General features: G+C 38.4%; 1 protein-coding gene across 2 annotated transcripts in view; it reads right to left on the reverse strand.

Annotated features, from left to right (window-relative positions):
* Positions 1–27671, reverse strand: part of LOC136882494 (uncharacterized) — a 176407-nt gene that overhangs the window by 19652 nt on the left and 129084 nt on the right. Inside the window, exon 7 of one of the 2 annotated variants that reach the window (XM_067155131.2) lies at positions 14106–14303. The exons of the other annotated variant lie outside the window; for it this stretch is intronic. Coding sequence (XP_067011232.2) covers positions 14106–14303 — 198 coding nt within the window. The remainder of the gene's footprint in view (positions 1–14105; positions 14304–27671) is intronic. 2 annotated transcript variants of the gene reach the window in all.

Here is a 27671-nt window from a genome sequence, read left to right on the forward strand (position 1 = left end):
TAGCAGATATCCTGGATTCAGGAGGTCAATTGGACTCTATCGCGATTGACCTGTCTAAGGCATTTGATAGGGTAGATCATGGGAGAATACTGACAAAAATGAATGCAACTGGACTAGACAAAAGAGTGACTGAATGGGTGGCTCTGTTTCTAGAAAATAGAACTCCCTGTAAAAATTAAGAGGGGAATTCCTCAAGGAGTATTATTGGACCTTTATGTTTTCTTATATATATAAATGATATGTGTAAAGAAGTGGAATCAGAGATAAGGCTTTTCGCAGATGATGTTATTCTGTACAGAGTAATTAATAATTTACAAGATTGTGAGCAACTGCAAAATGACCTCGATAATGTTGCGAGATGGACAGTAGGCAATGGTATTATGATAAACGGGGATAAATGTCAGGCTGTGAGTTTCACAAATAGGAAAAGTCCTCTCAGTTTTAATTACTGCGTTGATGGGGTGAAAGTTCCCTCTGGGGATCATTGTAAACACCTAGGTATTAATATAAGGAAAGATCTTCATTGGGGTAATCACATAAATGGAATTGTAAATAAAAGGTACAGATCTCTGCACATGGTTATAAGAGTATTTAGGTGTTGTTGTAAGGATGTAAAGGAGAGAGCATATTTGTCTTTGATGAGACCCCAACTAGAGTATTGTTCCAGTGTATGGCACTCTTACCAGGATTACTTGATTCAGGAACTGGAAAAAATCCAAAGAAAGCAGCTCGATTTTTTCTGTGCGATTTCGGACAAAAGAGTAGCGTTAGAAAAATGTTGCAAAGTTTGGGCTGGGAAGGCTTGGGAGAAAGGAGACGAGCTGCTCGACTAAGTGGTATGTTCCGAGTTGTCAGTGGAGTGATGGCGTGGGAGGACATCAGTAAACGAATAATGTTGGATGGTGTCTTTAAAAGTAGGAAAGATCACAATATGAAGATAAAGTTGGAATTCAAGATGACAAATTGGGGCAAATATTCCTTTATAGGAAGGGGAGTTAGGGATTGGAATAACTTACCAAAGGAGATGTTCAATAAATTTCCAATTTCTTTGCAATCATTTAAGAAAAGGCTAGGAAAACAACAGATAGGGAATCTGCCACCTGGGCGACTGCTCTAAATGCAGATCGGTAGTGATTGATTGATTGATTGATTGATTGATTGATTGATTGATTGATTGATTGATTGATTGATTGATTGATTGATTGATTGATTGATTGATACACACAAAATGATACACATGAGTAATGCTGGCAAGGTACTGTCTAAATATACCGGTACCGGTACCGTATTTATACTATAATTCTCAACTGAAGTGTGGTTATATGACTTTTACAGCTGGTGGATTACTATATTTTCCTCTACTACGTGGGACGGAGAGTAAGAGTGTCCTTAAATGCTGAAAAATAAGAGGTTGCTACAATAATTTCTGCCAAAACTATGCCAGAGACTTGAACTGCAATATCATTGAGATATAGGTAATTTGATTGTTGACTTCTACTCGATGAACAAGGGAAGGTGCAAAGTCTACAAATTATCGGAATACAGTAATCAGCTGGTTCATGTATTTGATTACTCAGCAACAATATTCTCTTTGATCTCATTGGAATGCAGCAAACAATCGTCAATAATCCAAAGACTGTTGAGTAATTTTCCAGGGAAATACCATGTATTCTCTGAAACTTCATTTTAAAATGAAGTTTGAAGGTGTATCATGTTATTTAATTGATTATGCGAGGGCTCGTCAACAATGACTGGGAGTGATTTGTTTTCACAGATGTTTATTTACTCCATTTCATGATCTTTTTCAAAGTAGTCCCGTCTTACTTCAACGCACTTTTTATAGCGTCTCTGCCAGTCCTTGAACACATGCTGCAGACTATTCTTTTTGAGGTCCTTGAGAATCGCTTCCCTTTTCTTCAGCACTGCTTCAGAGTTCTCAAATTGAATTCCCCTAAGATTTTTGCTTTTTGTGATGGGTATTAAAAAACTCACAGGGTGCAAGATCAGGGCTATAAGATGAATGCGGTACACAGGTAATGTTGAATCGAGCCAGAAACTGCATGACTTGATTTTCGACGTGAGGCCGTGCATAGTCATGATGAAGCAGCCACCCAGTCCGAGAAAAGTCTGATCGTTTCTTTGCAATATATTTCCTCAGCAGTGGCGAAGCTAGCTATATTACTTGGGGAGTCTAAGAATATTGTTCAAGCTTACCTTAAATTCTTTTATAAAGCAAGTGTGTGCGGCGCTCCTTTCTCTCTGCAAATGTATCAATGACACGGTCCCTGAAGCCCTGATTATTTGACAGTTCGTGCAATAGAGATTTCTCTATCGCAAGTGTACTTAAATAACATAGTCTACTGTTTGTCATTGAATTCCTCAGGAAGGTTTTTATGCGTTTTAGCGCACTCATACTCCTTTCACTCGAACATGTTGTCACTGGAAATGTGAGAACTAAACGAACCAAACGTGTTGTTTGTTCGTAAACCTTGTCCAGACCAATATCCAATATATATTTTAGCAGTATTTGTGGAGGTAGATGTTTAGCTTCATCAGAGTACACATTTACAAGTTCATTTGTCAGTTGTTCACTTTCGAAAAAAGGGTACATCTTCAGGAGTTGTTTCATTTTCATTGAGGGAAAACTTGTGTTGTAAGCCTTAAATTGATTCTGATCCAATAATTCTGGAAAATGGAAGTTTTCAAAGTCACAGAACCGTATTTCCATCTGTACCACGGTGGTATCAATTATTTCATATGCTAATGCTGTGAGGGTTGGCACTACAAATGATTCTGTTGCCATTGCGGTATTGAGAGCTTTGCTGGTGTCTATGCATTCATTCACTGTTTCTTCATTTCTCAGATTTTTAAAGTTATTTATGGTTTGGTTTATCTCATGGTTGCAGATATTTACTTTATATGTGCATTTTGCTTGCAGCACCTTGAATAAATGATCCGTGTAGCAAAATATCTTGTTGAAGACGCACAACAGGAAGAGGAAATTAGGGTCATCTAATCTCTTAACCAGTCCCATAGCACCATTAACAGATTCGCCATCCCATTCTTCATCTTTATCAACAATGTGTGTAAGAGCTTCTTTCAAGTCCTTGAAATGGGATGCTATTGTTAGTGTTGCTCTGGAGTGGAAGTTCCAACGTGTCGTACATGCCGGGGGAAGTTTAAAGCCTTTGAGTGGGAACTGCATGCTGGTCAAAAATGTGATCACCATCACCTCCCCTGCAGATGGAACAACTTTTGCCTTTTTTGGCGATTTCCACACTGTGCTAGTTTGTTTTCATTCAGGATCATAATGATGCTTCAGCTTTTGGTAAGTTTCAGTGGCTGTATGGTTTAAATAAAAAATAATTTGATTGCGTTGTACTGCTCCTCTCACGTCACTTCCAATGTCTTGTATGTGAAATGCACATAGCTTCTACAAAATAGAGCATTACTACCAACCTACCCATATGAAAGTGCTGCCGTCTACGAACATTGTACATAAGAAAAGCTCGTTTCAAATATTTATGTTACGTTACAGGTAGAAAACTATCACGGAAGCTACGGGGAAAAAAAAAATCAGTCTCAGTCTTTGTTGACCAGCCTTTGTATTATTAGCTTCTTGATAGTTTGAACGGATATCTATATGAAATACCGGAAAAACTGCGGAAGTTACAACCCCTTATGATAATCAGCCTTTGTAAGTATTATACTAACGAACCTGCAGATATTTAAAAATAATTTTAATACCTCAATTTAATAAATATTTTTAAATAAATAATTTAAAAAAGAGTTAATAATATTACCTAAACCTAAATTCAAAAAAGTACATCTAGCTAGCCTACTTAACCTAGGAAACGTAATCTACTGAACACTAACAGAACTACTTGTTATAAGATTCAAATAAATATCACTACTCCCAGTTTCTACCGACAAGCACTAAACATCAATATATTGACAGCTCTAAATGGATCAGACATAAAATTAAACAATTGCAATAGATTTTTAACTACTTTATCAGTACGATAATGCAAGAGCACTCTCATCAGCCAGCCGTTCACAAGCGCATCCAACAATGGAAACAATGATATGATGATAAACAGGGTTAAAAATCAGGTTGTGAGTTTCACAGCCAGGAAACTTCCTCTCAGTTTTAATTACTGCGTTGATAGGGTGAAAGTTCCTTATGGGGATCAATGCAAGTACCTAGGTGTTAAATATAAGGAATGATCTTCATTGGGGTAATCACATAAATGGGATTGTAAATAAAGGGTACAGATCTCTGCATATGGTTATGAGGATATTTAGGGGTTGTAGTAAAGATGTAAAGATATAAGTCCCTGGTAAGACCCCAATTAGAGTATGGTTCCAGTGTACCATGATTACTTGGTTCGAGTAATCCTGTACTTCCACAGTGTAGTCAGAACAGTTTTGCTTTTTGGCGATTTCCACGCTGTGGTAGCTTGTTTTCCTTCAGAATCATTATGATGCTTCAGTTTTTTGTAAGTTTCAATCCAGAGAAAAGCAGCTTGATTTGTTCTGGGTGATTTCTGACAAAAGAGTAGCGTTACAAAAATGCTGCAAAGTTTGGGTTGGTAAGACTTGGGAAAAAGGAAACGAGCTGCTCGACTATGTGGTATGTGATATAGGTAGTATGTTTCGAGCTGTTAGTGGAGAGATGGTGTGGAATGGCGTTAGTAGAAGAATATGTTTGAGTGGTGTCTTTAAAAGTAGGAAAGATCACAATATGGAGATAAAGTTGGAATTCAAGAAAAGAAATTGGGACAAATATTTGTTTATGGAAGTGTTAGGGATTAGAATAACTTACGAAGAGAGTTGTTCAGTAAATTTCCAATTTCTTTGAAATCATTTAAGAAAAGGCTTGTAAAACAACAGATAGGGAATTTGCCAGCTGGGCGACTGCTCTAAATGCAGATCAAGTAGTGATGGATAGTGTTTGATGATTAGGCTTGAGAAACCCTGTTTAAGGGAAGTCGAGAATAATACAGTGGAGTCTGATGAATATCTAGTTGATTTAGATCTTGCGAGTGATATTTGCCCACTGATCCAGTCATTGAGACACATGCCTGAGAAAATGAACGACTTTGAAATGGAAGTCAAAGAGTGTTATTCAAAATAAATGTTTCCAAGAACAAGATGCTACAGGTGAACTCCGGAAACACAAAAATACACTGTTACTAGAACGTGAGATATAGCAATCTGACTAATTCTGTTGCCTAGGATTCATAATTTCTAGAAATGGATAGGTACCTGAAGATGACAAAAATAGGGTCAACAAGGCCAAAGAGGCCAAAGTAGTAGTAAGCTGCAACCAGTATATAAATATTGGGAACTGAGGACAAAACCAAACTGGCCAATATTTCAATCCAGTATGAATCAGTACTCTTCTACGAGTGTGAGACATGGAAGGTTATTGGAGATCAGTATTCTCCCTGGGACCTGCTGCTTTTACAGGCCGTCTGGCTAACATAACCTGGATATGTGCTATTTACATAATATTAATGCATAGTTGATATTATTGCTTATTCTAACACCACTAGGCATGGCATAATAATTGATCCTTCTGTCCGATTCGAGGTCGATCTTCAATAAGCTGAGGAGGTGGATAAATAAAATAAAGTTAGCTATGAACCTAGCGTTAATTATTTCAAAGACAGGTATAAACTCAAATGCGTTGATATAATAGGTTTGCTGATAGGAACACGAGGTGCTATACCTCGTTGTTTTGAAAAATTTCAAAAAAACTATCACATTCCAACTTCCGTATGAGATGAGTATCTCACCACTAAAGTATAGTTGTCAAGTTCTGAATTACCATCTTAACCCACCTCTCTAGGCATTGTTTGAAATTTTATATCATACTAGCAAATTTACCCGTGCTTCGCTACGGTATTCTATATTTTATACGGATATCGAAGTAAATACTGTACGTGCAGTAAATAAGATTGTTTTAAAATTCCATGACTCTTAGCGTTATCCGAGAAATAGCATGGGGTGGTCCCCATACGTTGTTTCCAATGTAAAGTGTGGGTTGCGGTGTTGTAATAATAACGGCAGGCTCACTTGCCTACTGCCATTCACAATCGAGTTGGGAAGTATATATTATAATTGCAGGCCACATTGCCTACTGCGCGGTCACAATCGATAATGGGATTTTTCGTTATAATGGCAGGCCCCGTTTTCTACTACCAGACAGATAACAGTTGAGAAGTTTTTTATTATAATGGCAGGAAACTTCCCCACTACCAGTCAAAATTGAGTCATGGAGTTATCATTATAATGACAGGCCCTTTTTCCTTCTGCCAGACAGCTTACTGCCAGTCACACAGAGTTGGTGCATTTCCATTAAAATAGCAGGACACTATGCCTAATGCTAGTCACATTTTAGATGGGTACATTTGTTTATGATGGCGGGCACCCTATCCTATAGCCAAACACTGCCAGAGAATGCAAGACATTCTGCCCAGGAAATCAAGATGAACCTCATGTACAATTCTCTTATTACTCAAATTTAAAAAAGAACACAAATAGAGGCAATCACCACGCCATAAAGCAGAAAAACGCATTCAAAATAGATGTGGCAACTCCCTGGATAACATCTGAATTGATTAAACTCGTTAAGCGACGGAACATTCTTCACTCTAAACTTAAGATTGGGCAACACAAAGATAATATTCATCTGAGAGAGGAATACATTAAATGTAGAAATTCAGTAACATTCCTAAAATGAAAACTTAAGACAAATTATTATTCGGAAAAATTAAACGTGTATGATAAAAATCATAAGAAAACGTGGGAAATTTTGAATGAAATTATATATAACAAAAAGCATAGCTCAGAAACTTGCAAAACTCTGTCAATAGAGAATGTGGTAATTAATGATAAACAAGAAATTGCTAACGAATTCAATAAGTATTTTACATGCATAGCCGATAATCTTGCATCTCAGGTAACCACACATGATGTCATAGATATGAATAGTAACCGCCAGCTTGAGTCCCTTTTTTTATATCCAACAGATAACACGGAAGTCAAATGTATAATTAAAAATGTAAAAAGTAAAAAAAAAGTTGTGGAGTAGATGGGATTACAGCTACTATGATCAAAAGTTTTGAACAGCTAATAACTAAGCTTGTTACATTAATTAATGAATCCATGGCAACTGGGGTCGTACCGCAGGCTTTAAAAATTGCTAAAGTTATCCCGATTTTCAAAGGAGGGAACACTTGTAACGCAGGGGACTATAGACCAATATTCATACTACCCATCATTTCCAAAATAATAGAAAGCATTATAAAGGTAAGACTAATGGCTTTTCTTAACAAACACAGACTTTTTTTATCGATCCCAGTATGGCTTCAGGGAGAATTCCAGCACAGAACTCGCAGTTAATGATCTTGTGTCGATGCTTCAGGAAAGCGTTGACGGTAACCAGATTGCGGCCGGATTGTTTATTGATCTCGCTAAAGCTTTCGACACGGTAAATCACGAAATTCTGTTATCTAAATTAGAAGATGCTGGAATTCGTGGTGTTGCATTAGAGTGGTTCCGCAGCTACCTTAGCGGAAGAAAGCAATTTGTTTCCGTCAATGGTTATCAGAACACGGACAAGGAGGTGAATTGTGGGGTTCCACAAGGGTCTATCTTGGGCCCTACCTTGTTTCTTATATACATAAATGATATAAATATTCTAAATTTAAAGGGTAAAATTATGCTTTACGCAGATGACACAAATGTATTCGACACTGGTGACAAAGTGGACTCGGTGATCAATAATATGCAAGAAGACATCATCGCAATGAACAAGTGGCTCAGTACCAATAAATTAACTATGAACGTCAATAAACCTAAATATATGATTATAACTAAGCCGAGTATAAAAATATTAATCATTCAAAGATATATATTAACAACACGGAAATAGGTGAGGTCGACCACTTTAAATATCTGGGTCTAATAATAGATAAACATTTAAGCTGGGTAGAGCATGTTGATTACATTGCAAAAAAGATAGCTCCAGTATCTGGGCTTTCGAGAAGATTAAGATATATTGTCCGTAGGGAAGTTCTACTTACAGTATATTACTCACTCATCCACAGTCACTTACAATACCTAAACGTAATTTGGTCTCGTTGCAGAAAGACAGTCCTTCATCAACTTATGGTAATAAGAAATAGAGCAATCAAAAATATCTATAATCTTCCTTTTGACACACCCACTCGAGTTCTATACGCTAATAGTAAAATTATGCCCTTATCTATATGCACTGCTTTTAGATCATCAATATTAATTCACAAAGTTAGACTAAACAGTGTCCTACACGATAGTAACTACACCCTGAATTCAGATATTCATGATTATAACACACGACAAACAGGTGACATAGCTCCCTTTCAAATACACTCATATAAGTATGGCAACAGTAGCTTTTTCTCAGCCATTCAATCATATAATCATCTTCCAAGAGATTTAAAATCATTTCCCAATCTGTCATCTTTCAAAATTAAATTAAATTAAAGAAAGTGCTATGGAATCAGTACCTAAGTAAGTAGATGACTTTCTTTATAAGACTTTGTATAATGGTAACGTAAAGGAAATATTTAGATTAACGTTCATTGTAACAAATTTATATATTTATTTGCAGCCAATGTATATGTGTCATATTAATTTTAGACGCTCAACAAATTGTATTGTACAATTCCTGTATATGAGCCTTTGGCTCGTTGGAATTAATTAATAAAGTAATAAAAGTAATAAAGAGTTTTGAACAAATAGCATATTCCCTTGCCTTCTGTAAGTCAAATCGAGAAGTGAATTATTCATTACAATTTTAGGCCCTCCTTACTATTGTCAGTTACACGGGAGTTGGAGAATGACCCCATTCCTACTGCCAGTCAAAGTCGGTGTGGGGAGTACTGATTACAATAGTAGACACACCCTTTCTCGATCGCTACAAATCGACATCAATGAATATATATAGATCGACATACCGGTGCGAAAGTATATGCATGTTTACAATATTGTAGACCTTCATTTATAGATTAACTGCTACTAAATGGTACGTCAAATCGACAAACGATTGTACCATAAGACGCAGTATTTAACGGCTGGTCCTACGATATATTCTCGCACCTCGTCTATACATGGGGCAGACTGAGTTAGAAACGTTGAATAGGGTGAAGTTTGTGTAAGATTATCTTACATTGCATTACTTTTCGGATAATTATGTGGCATAGCATTTGGCTATGGGTGGGCCAATGTTCGTACAGAGTTTGATGATTCTTTCCTGTAAGTGATTGAAAGTATGAATTATGCATGTAAAAGTCCAAATTTACTTTAAATCGAGAAATAGAGACGAATCTAACGTATAAGGGATACAGATGCGACAAAAAGTCATAAGACCAAGGTTGATGATCACTCACAATTGAACGGAGATTGTGCCATCCGTTATGTGATAGGACTTCCCGTTTATACCATGAAATACCTCGAAACGAAGGTCTGCACCATCATTAAAATTGCCTACATATTTCAATATTCTTTGGGGATAATAGTGAAAAATTTAAAGTTGCAAGTTTCTCATCCGTTACAGGCTAAAGCGTATAATTTTGCAAAATTTTAATTTTCTTGCTTGCCTGGAAGATTATGCCTCAATCTGAATTTTGGGTGAGGGGGTAAAATTTAGGACTTTAAGGAAACTACACCAAAAATATTCAGATGGTCAATATTACCCCTCAAACGGGTAGCTGTACGAAAATTTCACAAAAATAGTCATTGTACAGACACACACAGTCGTTACGATTTTATTTATATACATAGATAAGGAATCTGCTCCACGTACAACACCTTTTGGGCTATGTCCGCTGGACTTAACCTGCAAAATAGACCGTTCATGATATCTCACCTATTAATCCTCGAAAAAAGTTTTAGAAATGGATTTCCATTAAGGATTGTAGATTTCTATTAATTTTGGATGTGAACATTTTGAGCGAGTGCAAAATCATGGTTTCGGTTTCGGATAAACCCCAGTAAAAGTAGGTATTCATAAATAATATTGGCCCTAAAACATACTCAAGGACAGGTGGATTCTAAATATCAAGTTTGGTAGAAATATATTCAGTAGTTTTCAAGTTATAAGAACTCCTACAATCAAACAGACAAACAGACACCAAAGCTAAGAAATATGCAGATGGTCATTATTACACCTGAAACGTATAACTGTACGGAAATTCCACCAAAATAATAAATGTACAGACACACGGTCGTTATGATTATATTTATATGACAGATAAGCATGGGCACGTTTGTATGTGCAAACCTTCATTTCGAGACTTACTGCTGCTAAACGGTAGATCATACCAACAAACGGTTTGCATCCACAGACGTCCCTTTTAACGCTCTTCATGTCTGGTCTTAAACATTTTCTGGTATCTCCCATATTTATTGGTTCGATTGAGTTACGATATTTGAATGGGGTGAAATTTGGGTACATTTTTAACATTTTACATTATTTTTCACATACGTATGTGGAAGCTAGAATAATGAAATTTGGTTCGCATATAGCCATTGGTCGTGTCAATGTGCGTGCCAAATTCGATAACTCTATCTTTCCTATGAATGTGTCAAACTAAGTAACATACTGTACGTGTAAAAGCACAAAATTTACGAAGAATCGAAATATACAGCCAAATCTAGCCTGTAAAGGAGAGAGAGAGAGAGAAAGCCTACAAAATGTCACAGGACCAAAGTTGTAGATCACTCCAAATTGAACGGAGATTGTGTCATCCGTTTTGTGATAGGACTTATCGTTTAGCCGCGAAATATCTGGGAACGAAGGTCTGAGCCGTCATTAAATTGCCTCCATATTTCAATATTCTTCGGCATAAAAAGAAAAATTAAATATTTCGGAATTTTCCGTAGGCTACCGGCTTAAAAGTATAATTTTGCTTAATTTCAATTTTCCAGCTATTATGGCAGATTGTGAGGCAATCTTGATTTTGGGCGAGGGGGGTAAATTTTAGGACTTTCAGGAAACTATAGCTAAAAAATATGCAGATGGTCATTATTACCCCCTAAACGGAAAGCTGTACGAAAATTTCGCCCAAATAGTCAATGCACAGACACACGGTCGTTACAATTTGATTTACCAGATAAATAAGGAATCTGCTCCACGTACGACACCTTTTGGGCTATGTCCGTTGGACTTAGCCTGAGAAACCGACCTTTCATGATAACTCCCTTATTAATCCTCCTGTTGAAGAAATGCACATGAGAAAATATTTAGAATTGGATTTCCATCAAGTTTGGTCGATTTCCAGTCAGGTTGGTCTTGTGCTTTATATGTCGTGAGAGAGCAAATTCACCATTTCGGTTCCCTGTAAAACCCGAGTCCATTCCGGGAATTTAAAATGGAATTGACCTTGAAACCTACCCTTGGACTGCTAGACGTTAAATATAAAGTTTGGTTCAAATAACTTCAGTAGTTTTCTGGTTGTAAGAAATACGCTTTACACGCACCCGCTATTGCGTTAAGTCAGGTGGGACATGTACCGAAAAACGGTCCATTAATGATATCTCCCTTATAAATCCTGGTATAGAAATGATGCACATGAGAAAAAAAGGTTCAGAAATTAATTTCCATTAAGGCAGGTAGGCCTACATTTCCATTAAGTTTGGTTGTGTATATTTTGAGGGAGTGCAAAATCACGGTTTCAGTTTCGTATAAACCCCCAGTCATTTCACGGATTTAGAATCAATATTTGCCCTAAAACCTACCCAAGGACAGGTGGATTCTAAATATGAAGTTTGGTGGAAATATATCCAGTAGTTTTCAAGTTATAGAAAGACAAACAGACAAACAAACAAACAAATAGACAGACACCAAAAACTACCCTTGGACAGGTGGATGCTAAATATAAAGTTTAGTTCAAATATCTTCAGTAGTTTTCAAGTTGTAACAGATACGCTTTACACGCACCCGCTCTTGCGTTAAGTCAGGTGGGACATGTACCGAAAAACGGTCCATTAATGATATCTCCCTTATTAATCCTGTTATCGAAATGATGCATATGAAAAAAAGTTTTAGAAATTGATTTGCATTAAGGCAGGTAGAGTTCCCTTAAGTTTGGTTGTGCACATTTTGTGGGAGTGCGAAATCACGTTTTCGGTTTTGTATAAACCCCCAGTCAGTTCAGGGATTTAGAAACAACATTTGCCCCAAAACCTACCCAAAAACAGGTGGATTCTAAATATGAAGTTTGGTGAAAATATATCCATTAGTTTTCAAGTTATAGAAGGACAGACAAACAGACAGACAGACACCAAAGCTGAAACTTATTCATATGGTCATTATTACACCTGAAACGGATAACTGTACGGAAATTTCGCCAAAAATAGTCAATGTACAGATACACGGTAGTTACGATTTTATTTATATAGAATATCATTATATTTAAATATTGTAATCATAATGTAATGCTAATTATTACTGTCATGTGGGTATGCTGAGTCTTTTGGGGCTACCTCAATTGGGAGGCTGTTTTGTAAAAAGAATAAACAAAATAGAAAGTTGAATCCTAAGGAAAATATGGGGCCTATTTGGGAGAATGACATATACAAATTGAGACCAGAACAAGATTTATGCAAAACATCAGAAGAAATAGGTCATGTTTTCAGAAAAAAGATTGCGATTCTTTGGTCTCCTATACAAAACGTACAAAGGCAAATTAACAAAACAAATTTTTGAACACCACGCAAAAAAAGAAAAGAAAAAAAAAGCATTTTTCACAGAAACCGGTGAAGACCAGGAACTACTCAACATTAAATAAGAACAAATTGCAAATATAAAACGATTTATAAAAGCAATATTTGATGGTAAATTTCCAGAGAAAGCCAAGAAGGAATCCGGGAGTAAGTGGACGAAAGGATGAAGTTTTGGGAAGAAAAGAAGAAGGAAACTGCTTCACGTGGTCCTAGGATAACCTAAATGAAATAATAATAATAATAATAATAATAATAATAATAATAATAATAATAATAATTTTGTTGGTTTTATTACACCCCACTGACTTCTTATGGTTTTTGGACATGCTGAGGTTCCAGAATTTTGTCTTATAGCAGTTCGCTTACTTGCCAATAAATCTACTGGCATGAACTGACATATTTGAGCACCTTCAAATACTACTGGACTGAGCTCAGCACCAACTTACCAAGCTCGATAGCTGCAGTTGCTTAAGAGCGACCAGTATCCAATATTCAGGAGGTAGTGGGTTTGAGCCCCACTGTCGGCAGCCCTGAAGATTGTTTTCCGTGGTTTCCCATTTTCACACCAGGCAAATGCTGGGGCTGTACCTTAATTAAGGCCATGGTCACTTCCTTTCCACTCCTATCACTTTCCTCCCCCATCATCGTCATAAGACCTACAATCCATCTGTGCCGGTGCGACATAAAGCAACTTGTGAAAAAAAAAAAAAAAATCCGCCAGCTTGTGTTCAGAAGGCCAGCGCACCATGTTTGAACTACTGAGCCAGACTAAATTGAATTTCTTCCAATTCTAATATTGTCTAATTGTATCAGGTTTACAAGGCCTAGGATGGTTTTCCTTTTTCTCAACTTTTGTTGTGCCGGCCCCGTGGTGTAGGGGTAGCGTGCCTGCCTCTTACCCGGAGGCCCCGGGTTCGATTCCCGGCCAGGCCAGGGATTTTTACCTGGACCTGAGGGCTGGTTCGAGGTCCACTCAGCCTACGTGATTAGAATTGAGGAGCTATCTGACGGTGAGATAGCGGCCCCGGTCTAGAAAGCCAAGAATAACGGCCGAGAGGAACCGTCGTGCTGACCACACGACACCTCGTGATCTGCAGACCTTCGGGCTGAGCAGCGGTCGCTTGGTACGCCAAGGCCCTTCAAGGGCTGTAGTGCCATGGGGTTTGTTTCATCTTTTATTGTAGTCCTTTCTTTTCTTGAATTGATACTTATATTCTAGAGGGTTTGGAATTCTCCCTTTGTCCCCCATGGTTAGTTTGATACTCCTATTACATTTCAACTTAAAACTATTGCCATCAGTTGTGGAAATAGATCAAGAGAGTACTTACTTAAGTCCTTCTTGCAGATGAATGAGTATTCAAGGTCACAGCGATTACCTTCTAGCCGTTTTGTGTTTACGTTTAGAACTATACAATCTCCGCTTCCAGTTAGATTACCACCCTCCAAGAGTTCACTACTGATGTTTACATATGCTGGTTCAACACTGATGTTTATATTAGTCTCATTCTTACTCTCAACCACATCCTCTGCAAAAGGAGAATGGAACCAAATATTAAAGACACACTTGATAATGTACACAGAATATCACATCCGAATCTCTTTGTTTCAAAAACAGCACTTCTCCATTCAATCACATTTTATAGAAAATTAAACAATGTTTTGTAAGACATAATTTACTTTGGAAACTTTTGGTTTTTATACTATTTCAGCTAGTACTGCCAACGGTCGTAGCCGTGTTGAAACACCGGATCCCGTAAGATCTCCGAAGTTAAGCAACATTGGGCGTGGTCGAGAAGTGGATGGGTTGCCACGCGCTGTTGGTGGGGGGTAAGGGAATGGAGGAGCGGAAAGGAACTGGCCACCCTACCGTACGTAGACTCCGGCTCAGGTACACCTCTGTGGAGGTTCGGACCTGCTTTCGGGCAGAACACACCCTTACCTTTACCATCTAGTACTAAATTAAAATAGGTCATGCGGTTAGGGGCGCAGAGCTGTGAGCTTTCATTCGGGAGATAGTGGGTTCAAAACCCACTGTCGGCAGGCCTGAAGATGGTTTTCCATGGTTTCCCATTTTCACATGAGGCAAATGCAGGGGCTGTATCTCAATTAAGGCCACGCTGCTTCCTTCCCACTCCTAGCCCTTTCCTATTCCATCATCGCCATTAGACCCTATCTGTATCGGTGCAACAGTGTAACGCGTATTTAAAAAATCAAATATCTTGACCCCCTATTCAATAAAATTAGCCCAACACCAACTTGTACATAATTTTTTATGTGATGAAGATGTGCTGTTTCTTAAACAAATAAACAAATACATTTTTTAATAATTTTGAATTAATACAGGAATCATAAATTTTGTTATAGGAAATGACTTATACTCATTATTTAATACATTATTTAATAACAACATCCATTGCCTATTATTCACAGCTTTTTATATATGTTATAGTAAACAAATAAAAATGCGCACCTGCGAGGAGATAGTGGGTTTGAACACCTTTGTCAGCAGCCTTGAAGATAGTTTTCCGTCGTTTCCTATTTTCACACCTGGCAAATGAAGGGGTTGTACCTTAATTAATGCCACGGATGCTTTCTTCCCACTACTAGTCCTTTCCTATCCCATCATCACCATAAAACCTGTCTGTGTTGGTGTGACGTAAAGCATATTGCATATTGCCGCAGCTCTTGACCTTCAGGCAAGCAACTCAATGTTGAAAACATCCTAGGGATACGAGCTACGATGACACGTGGTAGACTCAGAGGGGTCTCTTCCCGCATCGTGCGCACTTGTTTCTCTCCCTGGTCGCCTTCTGCGTGACGTCATGTGATATGAGACAGCGCTCTCCCGTCCTGCTGACATGTATTACCACTACAGTCTAAAATGTTCATAACTTCTGAACCATTCATGCAAATAATGTCCTGACAAGGTTATTGTAATCCTTATAAAATACTGGAGAAGGTCAAACAATTTATTTTGATGAGGAACTCGAGGATATCGAAATATTTATTTAATTTTAAGGAGTTATATTTTTTACCACGGACTATAGCATAAAATCGCTTCTAGAGGGCAATCGGTTGGAAATAGGTATGTGCCACCGCGGACTTTTTTGTAGAGGTTTCTACGCTCTACATTTCGTACGCTTACACTTGGGGTCTATCGTTGATGGTTCATGCAGCGTAAGCCAAGAAAGCAAGTGACTTTCCGACCGAACGACAGACATTTTTGTCTCTTTCTACGTATTTACTGTATATCGGATCACGGATACATAATAATTTTATAGTGGTTCATTACGTGAACAGTGTTCGTGTTGTCAGTATCTGAAGTAGAACCACTGTACTGATTAAAATGCAGTCAACATATTATGGAAACGTGTGTGGCGCTATAAATTGTCGGCACGTAAAAGAACTCCCGTGGGACGAAATTACGGCACCTCGAGTCTCAGAAAACCGTAAATGTTGTTAGTGAGACGTAACACAAATAAAGACAGTAACGACAACAACCATCATAGCCAGTTAGTTTGCTACGGTGATGGCATAACAATACTTCCTCGTCAGCAATGCTTGGTTATTGAAACACTTTGTAATAAACTCTTGAATATCTCCATTATTACAGCTCGTAAGGCAAAAAGGTGTCAGATATGAATGACTGAATAAAAATCATATTTTCTATAATTATTGTTATGTGCTAATAGCCGGGCTGAGTAGCAACTCAAATGATAGCGCGCTGGCCTTCTTAGCCCAACTTGGCAGGTTCGATCCTGTCTCAGTCCGGTGGTGAAGGTGCTCAAATACATAGTGGGACGAAAAATCCAATAACATTAACATTATTATGAGCTAATAACTTATATTTCTGAATATATTTCGAAGCTCGTGAAATAATACAGTATCCGTGATCCGATATACAGTAAATACGAAGAAAGAGACAAAAATGTCGTGCGAGAAGAGGCCTATTACTGGATCTCGGTTGTTACAAAAGGGGACCTCACACATCCCAGTCATGAGTGGTTAAAAACAGCCCAGTTCAAAATTTCATTTGGTGTGTTTCACGGTAAGACTGTATCCAGATGCAAAAACGTAATGAAAACTCTTATTTCTATTATTAAGTCAAAATTTCCAGTATTCCATGACAAAATAATTTGTCTCTACGTAAGGACCAGGACATTTATTAGGATATGGCATTTTAATGGAAAGAGTAAGGAACTAGCACTGAGAAAATATGCCAATAAGAAGGCTAAGGTTTGGGCTGGTTAATCAAGTAATTAAGTCTCCTGACACGTAAGTTTTAATAATTTAATATAATTCCATAAAGATGTCGATATGATGTATATTTTCCTATGCCATTTGATATAAATATTTACTTCATCAGGAAATAAATTATTTATTTTGAGTTGCATGGCAATATTTTATTTCTTATCATATTATATGTCATGTATTTGATAATGGATGTTCTACCTGCTCAGCATGTGACGAAATTTAAACGCATTTTCACGTTTTTAAATCTATTGGAAGTGCCGTTACTTATCGAATCGGACTAAACCAGACTATTATTTGATGAAAGATTGAGAAGATGTTTCACAGGCACGAGAACTTACAGGCTTGGTGTACTGCGATTGTGTATAGTATGCGCACTTTTTCTTGAGCCCTAGTTCCCATTCGCTACTATGGAGATCCGGGCCCAAGATAAAGTGCGCGTATAGTACCTTACTCGCTGTCGTTCATATCGCGTGACGTCATAGCGCTCCAGCCAATGGAGGCTTCAACCGCCGGAGTAGCCTACCTTTTATTCTAGTTACCTTGTGGTAGACTGATGATTTTTCACCGGAAACTCATCCATATCTGGTTGATTAGATTAGCAGTTTTCCTTTATCTACCATTACTAGCGCTAATGTGAGTCAATGCATTGTTTCACTTAAGCACCACTACGTGCGCTAATGTGAGTCAATGGAGAGTTTCACTGAAGCCCTTATAACTACATCAGGTGTGGACATTTAAAAAAAATCAAACAACACCGGAGGGTATTGAATCAAGATGCACATTTCAGAATGAATGATGTAAATGAGTTAATTTGTCTACGATTTGAATCAAAAAGAAAACGAGTAAAGAAACAAACGAAACAAGTGAGATTGTGAGTTTCACAAATAGAAAAAGTCCTCCCAGTTTTAATTACTGCATTGATGGGGTGAAAGTTCCCTTTGGGGATCATTGTAAGTACCGTACCTAGGTGTTAATATAAGGAAAGATCTTCATTGGGGTAATCACATAAATATGATTGTAAATAAAGGGTACAGATATCTGCACAAAGTTATAAGGATATGTAGGGGTTGTAGTAAGGATGTAAAGGAGAGGGCATATAAGTCTCTAGTAAGACCCCAACTAGAGTATGGTCCCAGTGTATGGGATCCTCATCAGAATTACTTGATTCAAGAACTTAAAAAAATCCAAAGAAAATCAGCTCGATTTGTTCTGGGTGATTTCGGACAAAAGAGTAGCATTACAAAAATGTTGCAAAGTTTGAGCTGGGAAGACTTAGGATAAAGGAGACGAGTATGTTCCGAGCTGTCAGTGGAATGACATCAGTAGATGAATAAGTTTGAGTGGTGTCTTTAAAAGTAGGAAAGATCACAATATGAAGATAAAGTTGGAATTCAAGAGGACAAATTGAGGCAAATATTCTTTTATAGGAAGGGGTGTTAGGGATTGGAATAACTTACGAAGGGATATGTTCAATAAATTTCCAATCTCTTTGCAATCATTTAAGAAAGGCTAGGAAAACAACAGATAGGGAATCTGCCACCTGGACGACTGCCCTAAATGCAAATCAATTGATTGATTGTTTGAATGTGATTGATTAGGCTGTTTTTCCAAAACTGGATTTCGACCAGAAATGATTTTCAAAAATTTCTTTTTAGTTTGATAGAGCTATCCAAGACACACAATTTGAAACCTTTCCGGGCCCTTTAGCCCTTTAACTTTCAGCACAATTGAGGATTTTACTTAATTTTACATTTTTCATAGTATGGGCATGCCTACTTTGTCTGCTAAAAAATGTTTTCAACATTTAAAGAACCAAAAAACCTGAAGTTTACCAGGATCGATCAATCAATCAATCAATCAATCAATCAATCAATCAATCAATCAATCAATCAATCAATCAATCAATCAATCAATCAATCAATCAATCAATCAATCAATCAATCAATCATTTTATTTATTTATTTATTTATTTATTTATTTATTTATTTATTTATTTATTTATTTATTTATTGTTTTTGTTTGTAAGTTAGTTTGTAAGTTTATTTATTTATTTATTTATTTATTTATTTATTTATTTATTTATTTATTTATTTATTATAGAATGTCCCAGTGAGCTAGTGGCTCAAGGAGGGACTGCCCTTTACAATCACAGCTTTGCAGCTTTTAGTTTCAGTTAACAGATAAGGCATAGACCTGCATATATAACAAGGAATATTTTACAAATATTGATTTACATCATAACATCATTATTTACATGGAAAAAGAAGATATTCAAAATAAAATAAACTTAGGTGGAAAAATAATTACACAGTGGTTATCAATTTATTCTCCAACATATTGTTCAAGGAAGTACCTGCGTACTTCTTTCTTAAATCTGTACAACTTACTGTTTTGTTTCAATTTTGGAGGTAGATTGTTAAAGGCTGTGCTTGCTGAATAAGATATGTTTTAACACCATATTTGGTCATGTTAGTGGAATCTTTGTAAAACTGGTTTGCTAATCTTGTGTTAGGGGTGTGAATATCTTTGCTGTATTGTAGTTCCATATTAAAAGAAATCATGTTATTTTCATACCTGAACATAAATAAAGCTTGAGAGTATTTAATCTGGCATTGTACTGGTAATATGTTTTATGGTTTCATGTTTGTCCTTGTTCCATCTTTCTATTGCTCCCTCTTCCCACACTGAGCTGTCGTTCCGTGCGTCTTACTGTGTGTTCATTTTCATGTTCCTATCTCGCTATGTATGGCTTGACATAGTGTATATGCATTATGCGTATATACATAACTATTGTTGCCATTACTGGTGAGATGCAGCGTTTACAGTGCACTATATCTTCTGGTATGTACAGGATGGGCAGGAGGTAACAAGGTATTATTAAATGGCTGTTAAGTTTTTAATATTGATGGACTAATATTGGAAATAGTGCAAACATATAGAACATTAAATAGGATAGTGATTTTTCATGCCGTATAGTATGACGGTGGCTGCGAGAGGCGGTCACTCAACAACAACAAAGATGGCTGATCGCCTTACAGTAAGAGAATGAGCGTAGATTGCTTCGCGCTATGAGGTGTGGAATTCGATCGTTCTTGTGCAGAGATGGTGGTGTATGGTGAAGGGAAATAATGCAACAATTCGTTTGGAGACAGTAAAGAATTGTCACATGAATCTAATGACTACAGGTTTGGTAAATGATGCAATAAAAACAGGTTGTCCATCCACACCTCGGAGTCCTGAGAATGTAGTGATTGTGCGGAGCATGTTCAACTGTCGCCAGGGGAAATCAACATGCCAAGCAGTTCGTGAGAGTTGGGCCGATGACCTTCGATGTTAGGCCCCTTAAAACAACAAGCAAGCAGTTCGTGAGAGCAGACTCACAAGGCACGCTGTGCGTCAGGTGTTGCATAAAGAATTAACATTTCGAACATGGAAACCCCATAATGAGCAGCAGCTAACACCACAAGACTGTGATCATAGAATAGAGTATGGGGAGTTGAGTTTGGATTGGCACGAATATTGACCTCAATTATTTCACAACATCCTCTGGAGTAAGGAGGACGTATTCAATGTGGGAGGTTTCGTCGATTGGTACATTTGCCATTACTGGGCGGCACAGGATCCTGGAATTACGATGCAGAAGATGTACTCTTGTCCAAAAGTGACTGTGTGGTGTGGAATCATCGGTCCATATGTCCAGCGTGACACAATGAACAGGGAACGCCACCTTCAAATTCTTCAGGATTACGTTTGGCCCATGGTATCTGGATGGAAAATTCCGCCGACATTATCTTCATGCAAGACAACGCACCGTCTCACTTTGCACATGTTGTGCAGAACTGGTTGGATGAGAAGTTTCCAGGATGTAGGCGGGGGAGATGTGGACTTCATGAATAGCCTGAAAGAAGTCCAGACGTGACATCCTGTGACTTGTTAATTTTTGGGGGAGGGGGGCTGAGCAAAAGAGGAGGTGTACTGGACAAACCCTTGCACATTGGGCAAATTGGAAGCATGGATTCGGGAAGTTCTTGCCAACGTCCCACACAATTTCCTCCAGAAATCTGTGGATTCCATTCCAGGTCGTTTGAGGAGATTGGTCGAAGCCACAGGTGCGTATGTCGAAATGTAATGGAATTGTAAGGTCTGAAATCATATTCCCATATAATCTGTGCATCCTGTATTCATTTCAAATTAATAACTCTGCAAACCATAAAAGTTATATATCAATTTAAATACCTAGTTTACTTCCTGCCTACCCTGTGTATTTAATTTGGCTACGATTTGAATAAAAAAGAAAACAAGTAGTGAGACAAACAATTTTTGGCTGTTTTTCCAGAACTGCATTTATACCGGAAGTGATTTAACATTTTTCTGCTAGTTGCTTTACGTCGCACCAACACATACGTCTTATGACGACGATGGGAAAGGAAAGGGCTAGGAGTGGGAAAGAAGTGGCCATGGCCTTAATTAAGGTTTAGCTGGTGTGAAAATGGGAAACCACGGAAAACCAATTTCAGGGCTGCCGGCAGTGGTGTTCGAACGTACTATCTCCCGATTACTGGATACTGGCCGCACTTAAGCGACTGCAGCTATCGAGCTATCGAGAGAGAGAGAGAGAGAGAGAGAGAGAGAGAGAGAGAGAGCAGTAACTGTGAGAACGTTCAGACCTATACTAGTAGACCCGTGCTGCTCCACAGGATTCGTTATAAATAGGTCAGATAACTCTTCTTTATATGCCTGTCATAGTCATACTGTTTTGCCTGTTCTTTCCAATAGTTTTCTGAACATTTAACTCCGGTACGTAATAACTGATTCATGTGTAATGTAGTTTATAACACTTCTTTCCATACAGTAATCACTGTGTTTTGACCATTGGGCCGTATCTGGATCTTAACATTTTCAAATGATCTTGCCCGAGATAGTGCAATATACAACTAGCAGTGACTGAATACTGGTTCAGGTAAGTAGACACCCACTTTTTCAAGTGTTTGTCCGTGCGCTTTATTAATTGTGATACACAGAAGGCTAGTCGACCTGATACCTTCCTGTTTGTGCGTACGGTGATGTTTTCAATTAGCAGCATGTAATTTATTAGGAACGTTCTGCCATCTGTTGAATATATTTAGAAGCTGGGGAGTAGGGATGTACCACGCAAAACTTGTCCGCTAGGCAGCGTAATGGTAATACCCGGTATGCGCTTTCCGCTGGTCGATTGTTTTACATGAGACTTATATGGAGTATTCCTACATTTGTGATCACCGAAACGAAACTTTCACTTTAAATGCATTAAAATGGAGTTACCATATTCTGCTAACGTTTTAACAAGACGGGAAATGGTGTAGGTGCGATGACGATTGCGGATTTCGAAGCAGAATTGAAGAAAAGGGGAGAAAAAATATCCAGACAAATGCAAGAGTTGATTGAAAGGTAAAGAATAAATGCAGCAACTCCTTCTTATAACGTTTTTGTTAAGATTGAATTTTTAAAGCATAGCATTTTGAAAACATTCCTAATACGGTATTTTTATTTTCTTTGCAGGTTATAGGCGTACATAAGGCACGACACTGGTGTGACAGCAGTGCCTTGGACTACATCCAGTACGACTGAACTTCATTTCCGTGTAGCGCACGAGTTTCAGGATCTTGTTTCGAACCATAAGACAAATATAAAGATTTCAAATTTGGAAGTAATGAATTATTTCCTGTTCAGGTGGTCTGAAATTGATGGTGCTTCAGTGTCAGATTATATATCACTGTGTGATTCAGCGTACCGTAGCGCACACGGTGTTATGGCTGTTTTCCTACTTCTATATCTTCTTGCTCTCTGAGTTATTTCCAAGGTACCGGTGCCACACCATGAAAATATTGAAGGCACAGCGTTCTCATGAAGTCTTCGTCTTTCGCCTAAAATTATTGAAATAGGTCATATTAACTTTTCAGAATGTCACTACCTTATTATAAAATTATTTCTTAATTAGTACTAATTAGCTTACTTACCAGTTTCAGTAATGATATAATCTTCAACTGTAAAATGTTTCGAGCAGATTTTGATATTAGGAGTCATATTTTTATTTCGTAGGCCCTGCCTACGAATCGCATGCAACCACTTTTTACGGAAAGGATCTTGCTTAGGAAATTGATGGTATGAATACGGTCGATCTTGATTTTGGGACATTGGGACAAAGCAATAGTGAGGCATCAAATTCTCTTGTTGTCTTTCTTGTCGTAACGATATATTAAATCTTTAACTTCGTCATTTAACTAGGTAACTTCCATTAAAAACACATAAAACAAATGACGATCGATAAGCGCATACCGGGTACTACACGTGAGACATCTATCGGTAGTGTTTCAGTATATCCCAATACTAGAAAATCAAAGAGTATGTAGCACAGAATAATATTCTTCCACAATCAGGGGAAGTGTATACTCTTTGGCTTGACAGGTAGTAATCAAACATGGCTGTATGCAATGACATTACTAAGGATGAACATCATATATATCGGAACATTAATGGAAGTGTTAGTCACTTAGGATTTCGCTAAGTACAGAATGTATTGCAAGTTAGGATAAGCCTTCGCCTGCAGTTATTGAAATGATCATTTAATGATTTTATTTTATGATTACTCTAAGTGATTACTCTTTGTGGAGTAGTAGTTAGTGTGATTAGCTGCCACCCCCGGAGGTCCGGGTTCGATTCCCAGCTCTGCCACGAAATTTGAAAAGTGGTACGATGGTTGGAACGGAGTCCACTCAGCCTCGGGAGGTCAACTGAGTAGAGGTGGGTTCGATTCCCACCTAAGCCATCCCGGAAGTGGTTTTCCGTGGTTTCCCCACTTCACCTCCAGGCAAATGCTGGGATGGTAACTAACTTAAGCCCACGGCCTCTTCCTTCCCTCTTCCTTGTGTATCCCTTCCAATCTTCCCATTCCCCACAAGGCCCCTGTTCAGCATAGCATGTGAGGCCACCTGGGCGAGTTATTGGCCATTCTCCTTAGTTGTATCCCCAGACCAAGAGTCTGAAGCTCCAGGACACTGCCCTTGAGGCGGTAGAGGTGGGATCCCTCACTGAGTCCGAGGGAAAACCAACCCTGGAGGGTAAACAGATTAAGAAAGAAAGAAAGAAAGAAAGAAAGAAAGAAAGAAAGAAAGAAAGATTACTCTAAGATGGGTGAACTGTAGACACCTTTCAATGTTTTCATGATTCACCAGCAGGTAATTCTGGAGAGAATAAAACAAAAATAAAACTAATCAGTCCAGCAGAATGGACAGACAGATTTGCCAAAGCTGATTTTAGTACTGTAAATCTTTTAATATAAGTTATAGACTAATTTCGGGTAGAAAATAAGGCGTATTCCAATTTTCATACTATATTTGTCTTTCTTTCTTAATCTGTCGGGTCGGTTTTTCCCTCGGACTCAGCGAGGGATCACACCTCTACCGCCTCAAGGGAAGTGTCCTGGAGCTTCAGACTCTTGGTCTGGGGATACAACTAAGGAGAATGGCCAATAACTCGCCCAGGTGACCTCACATGCTATGCTGTACAGGGTCCTTGTGGGGGATGGGAAGATTGGAAGGGATGGACGAGGAGGGAAGGAAGCGTTAGGTACCATCCCGGCATTTGCCTGGAGGAGAAGTGGGAAACCACGGAGAACCACTTCCAGGATGGCTGAGGTGGGAATCGAACCCACCTCTACTCAGTTGACCTCCTGAGGCTGTGCAAAGCCCGTTCCAGCCCTCGTACCACTTTTCAAATTTCGTGGCGGAGCCGGGAATCGAACCCGGGCCTCCGGGGGTGGCAGCTAATCACACTAACCACTACACCACAGAGACGGACATAATATATTTGTTCCCGTTTTTATCTTCAGAGGCGAATGGAGGAGGATAGGTTTCCTAGGAGAATAATGGACTCTGCTATGGAGGGTAAGAGAAGTAGAGGGAGACCAAGACGACGATGGTTAGACTCGGTTTCTAACGATCTTAAAGATAAGAGGTATAGAACTAAATGAGGCCACAACACTAGTTGCAAATCGAGGATTGTGGCGACATTTAGTAAATTCTCAGAGGCTTGCAGACTGAACGCTAAAAGGCATAACAGTCTATAATGATAATGTTCTCTGAAATATGAATTTATTTTGTACACAAAATATAGCTTCAACGAGACTCGAACTCATGCCTTCGAGGTTTACAGACAACTGTGGTGACCATTACGCCACCACTCTGGTTGAGTGTGATGTATCTTTCCTAGTATGCATTGCTTTGGTATTGGGGATTCATCAATGTTTCGGAAATTATTAGGTTGCAGACCTTACATATTTAAGAAACATGTGTTAGCCTTTTAGTGTTCTATCACCTCCACTTTGTCTGAAGCGGATCCTGCGTCATGAAATTTGACCTCTTTTTTTTTTTTTTTTTTTTTTTTTTTTTTTTTTTTTTTTTTTTTTTTTCGAAAACGAAGACACATTGACACAAACCCTTATACACGAGTTTCTGTTGAGTGTCCTTCAACAGATACATTGAAATCGGTTGGATACAGGGTCTGAACTCTCCTTGTCAATCTCATCCTTGCCTTTGACAATATAAAAGTGACTGAGGTATGAGTGACGCTAGTAATACAATTCCTAATTCAGCCAGTCCTTGTTATGAACGGTGTGAACATATCACACATAGGGTCGGTTGGTGCATGTAATTGAGTGGACTTGGCAGACTGATATGTAATTGCAACGTTTGGTCCGGTGAGGAAAGCAATGGGAAACTACCTCACTCCTCATTTCCCTAGTATGCCTCTTCATTGACACCTAGAGTATCTATGACAGCTGTAGGCGGAGCTGTGGAGAATCAAACCAACTTTCGGGCTGAATAACCAAAATACATACAATGCAACCATTGTTGCCTGAATTGGTATCCCAGTTTGATAATGGAGTAAGAACATACAGGCAGTGATTCAACACCCGGTGTCGGGCAGCAGTTGATGCACGTGTGTTGTGACTAGTATAACTTGGACCGGGCGAGTTGGCCATGCGCGTAGAGGCGCGCGGCTGTGAGCTTTCATCCGGGAGATAGTGGGTTCGAATCCCACTGTCGGCAGCCCTAAAGATGGTTTTCCGTGGTTTCCCATTTTCAAACCAGGCAAATGCTGGGGCTGTACCTTAATTAAGGCCACAGCCGCTTCCTTCCAACTCCTAGGCCTTTCCTATCCCATCGTCGCCATAAGACCTATCTGTGTCGGTGCGACGTAAAGCCCCTAGCAAAAAAAGTATAACTTAGAAACAATTCTCTAAACTCATGGGTAAATAGTGAAAATATCAAGCTCGATTAGTAGGTGTTATTGTCATGACTTTTGAGGTGTGGCTATGAATTTGTTTACATATATTATTATTATTATTATTATTATTATTATTATTATTATTATTATTATTATTAATATTATTATTATTATTTACGTAGTTATGTACGATAGGTTGTCAGTACAGAATGTATTTGGTATAAATCGTAGTCATATCATTTATTATCCCGTGAGGGGTCACGTCCGTTCGTTTCGACGATTTCTGTTTATTTTGATCAATTCTTCCGCGAACACTATTTATTATACTTCCTCCCACTCAGTACCACTCGTCCACACTTCTGTCACACCACCGTTATCCCTCTCCACTCCTTCAGTGAGTGACAAGCTGACTATCCGTTCGTTTCGTTCGCAAGCGACTCCTCACGGTGCTTGTCTCCGGTCTATTCAACCATACGCGACTCATGGCGTAGACTTTCTTACTTTATATTTGTTTTTTACTTTGTGTTATCTTGGTGCATAATTTTAAGTTTTACTAGAATGAGACATTGGTTATGGATCAAAATGAAGAAGATAGGATTCGTCGGCTTTTAGAAAGCGTTGAAAAAGAAGAGAGGTCGACTGTTGGATGCGCTAGCGAGAGGTTGGCTGCTCCAAGAACTCTGTATTTGCTACGGGCTTTACGTCGCACCGACACAGATAGGTCTTATGGCGACGATGGGATAGGAAAGGCCTAGGAGTTGGAAGGGAGCGGCCGTGGCCTTAATTAAGGTACAGCCCCAGCATTTGCCTGGTGTGAAAATGGGAAACCACGGAAAACCATCTTCAGGGCTGCCGATAGTGGGATTCGAACCTACTATCTCCCGGATGCAAGCTCACAGCCGCGCGCCTCTACGCGCACGGCCAACTCGCCCGGTGGAACTCTGTATTATCTTGTGATAAAGTAGTTAATAATTGTAGAAATTTAGAAAATTTTGTGTGTGTGTGATACATTTCATTCCACAAATATTGGTGCTTAGTGTTTGTAGTAATCTACGATTAGTGGTAGGCCTATTTATTTACAATTTTCACACTGCGTAGTTCCGTAGGCGTTCGCTAGATTAGGACTGCGTGAAAGAAGAAATACTTCTTTCTTGTTAATGTTAATATTATTATTAAAATATAAGTAGGTTTCTTGATAAAATACTTACAAAGGCGGGATATTAAGAAGAGTCGTAACTTCGGCAGCGGTTATAGTCTATTAGTGCAGGCATTTGACAGGGTATTTAAAATAGCAGTTCAACGGTTCCACCTATCAAGAAGGTAATAACTTCTTTTAATAACGCGATACTGTTTAAATTTTGTTTAAACAAAGGATT

The sequence above is a fragment of the Anabrus simplex genome, chromosome 1, assembly GCF_040414725.1.
Source record: "Anabrus simplex isolate iqAnaSimp1 chromosome 1, ASM4041472v1, whole genome shotgun sequence".
Classification (NCBI taxonomy): Eukaryota; Metazoa; Arthropoda; class Insecta; order Orthoptera; family Tettigoniidae; genus Anabrus; species Anabrus simplex.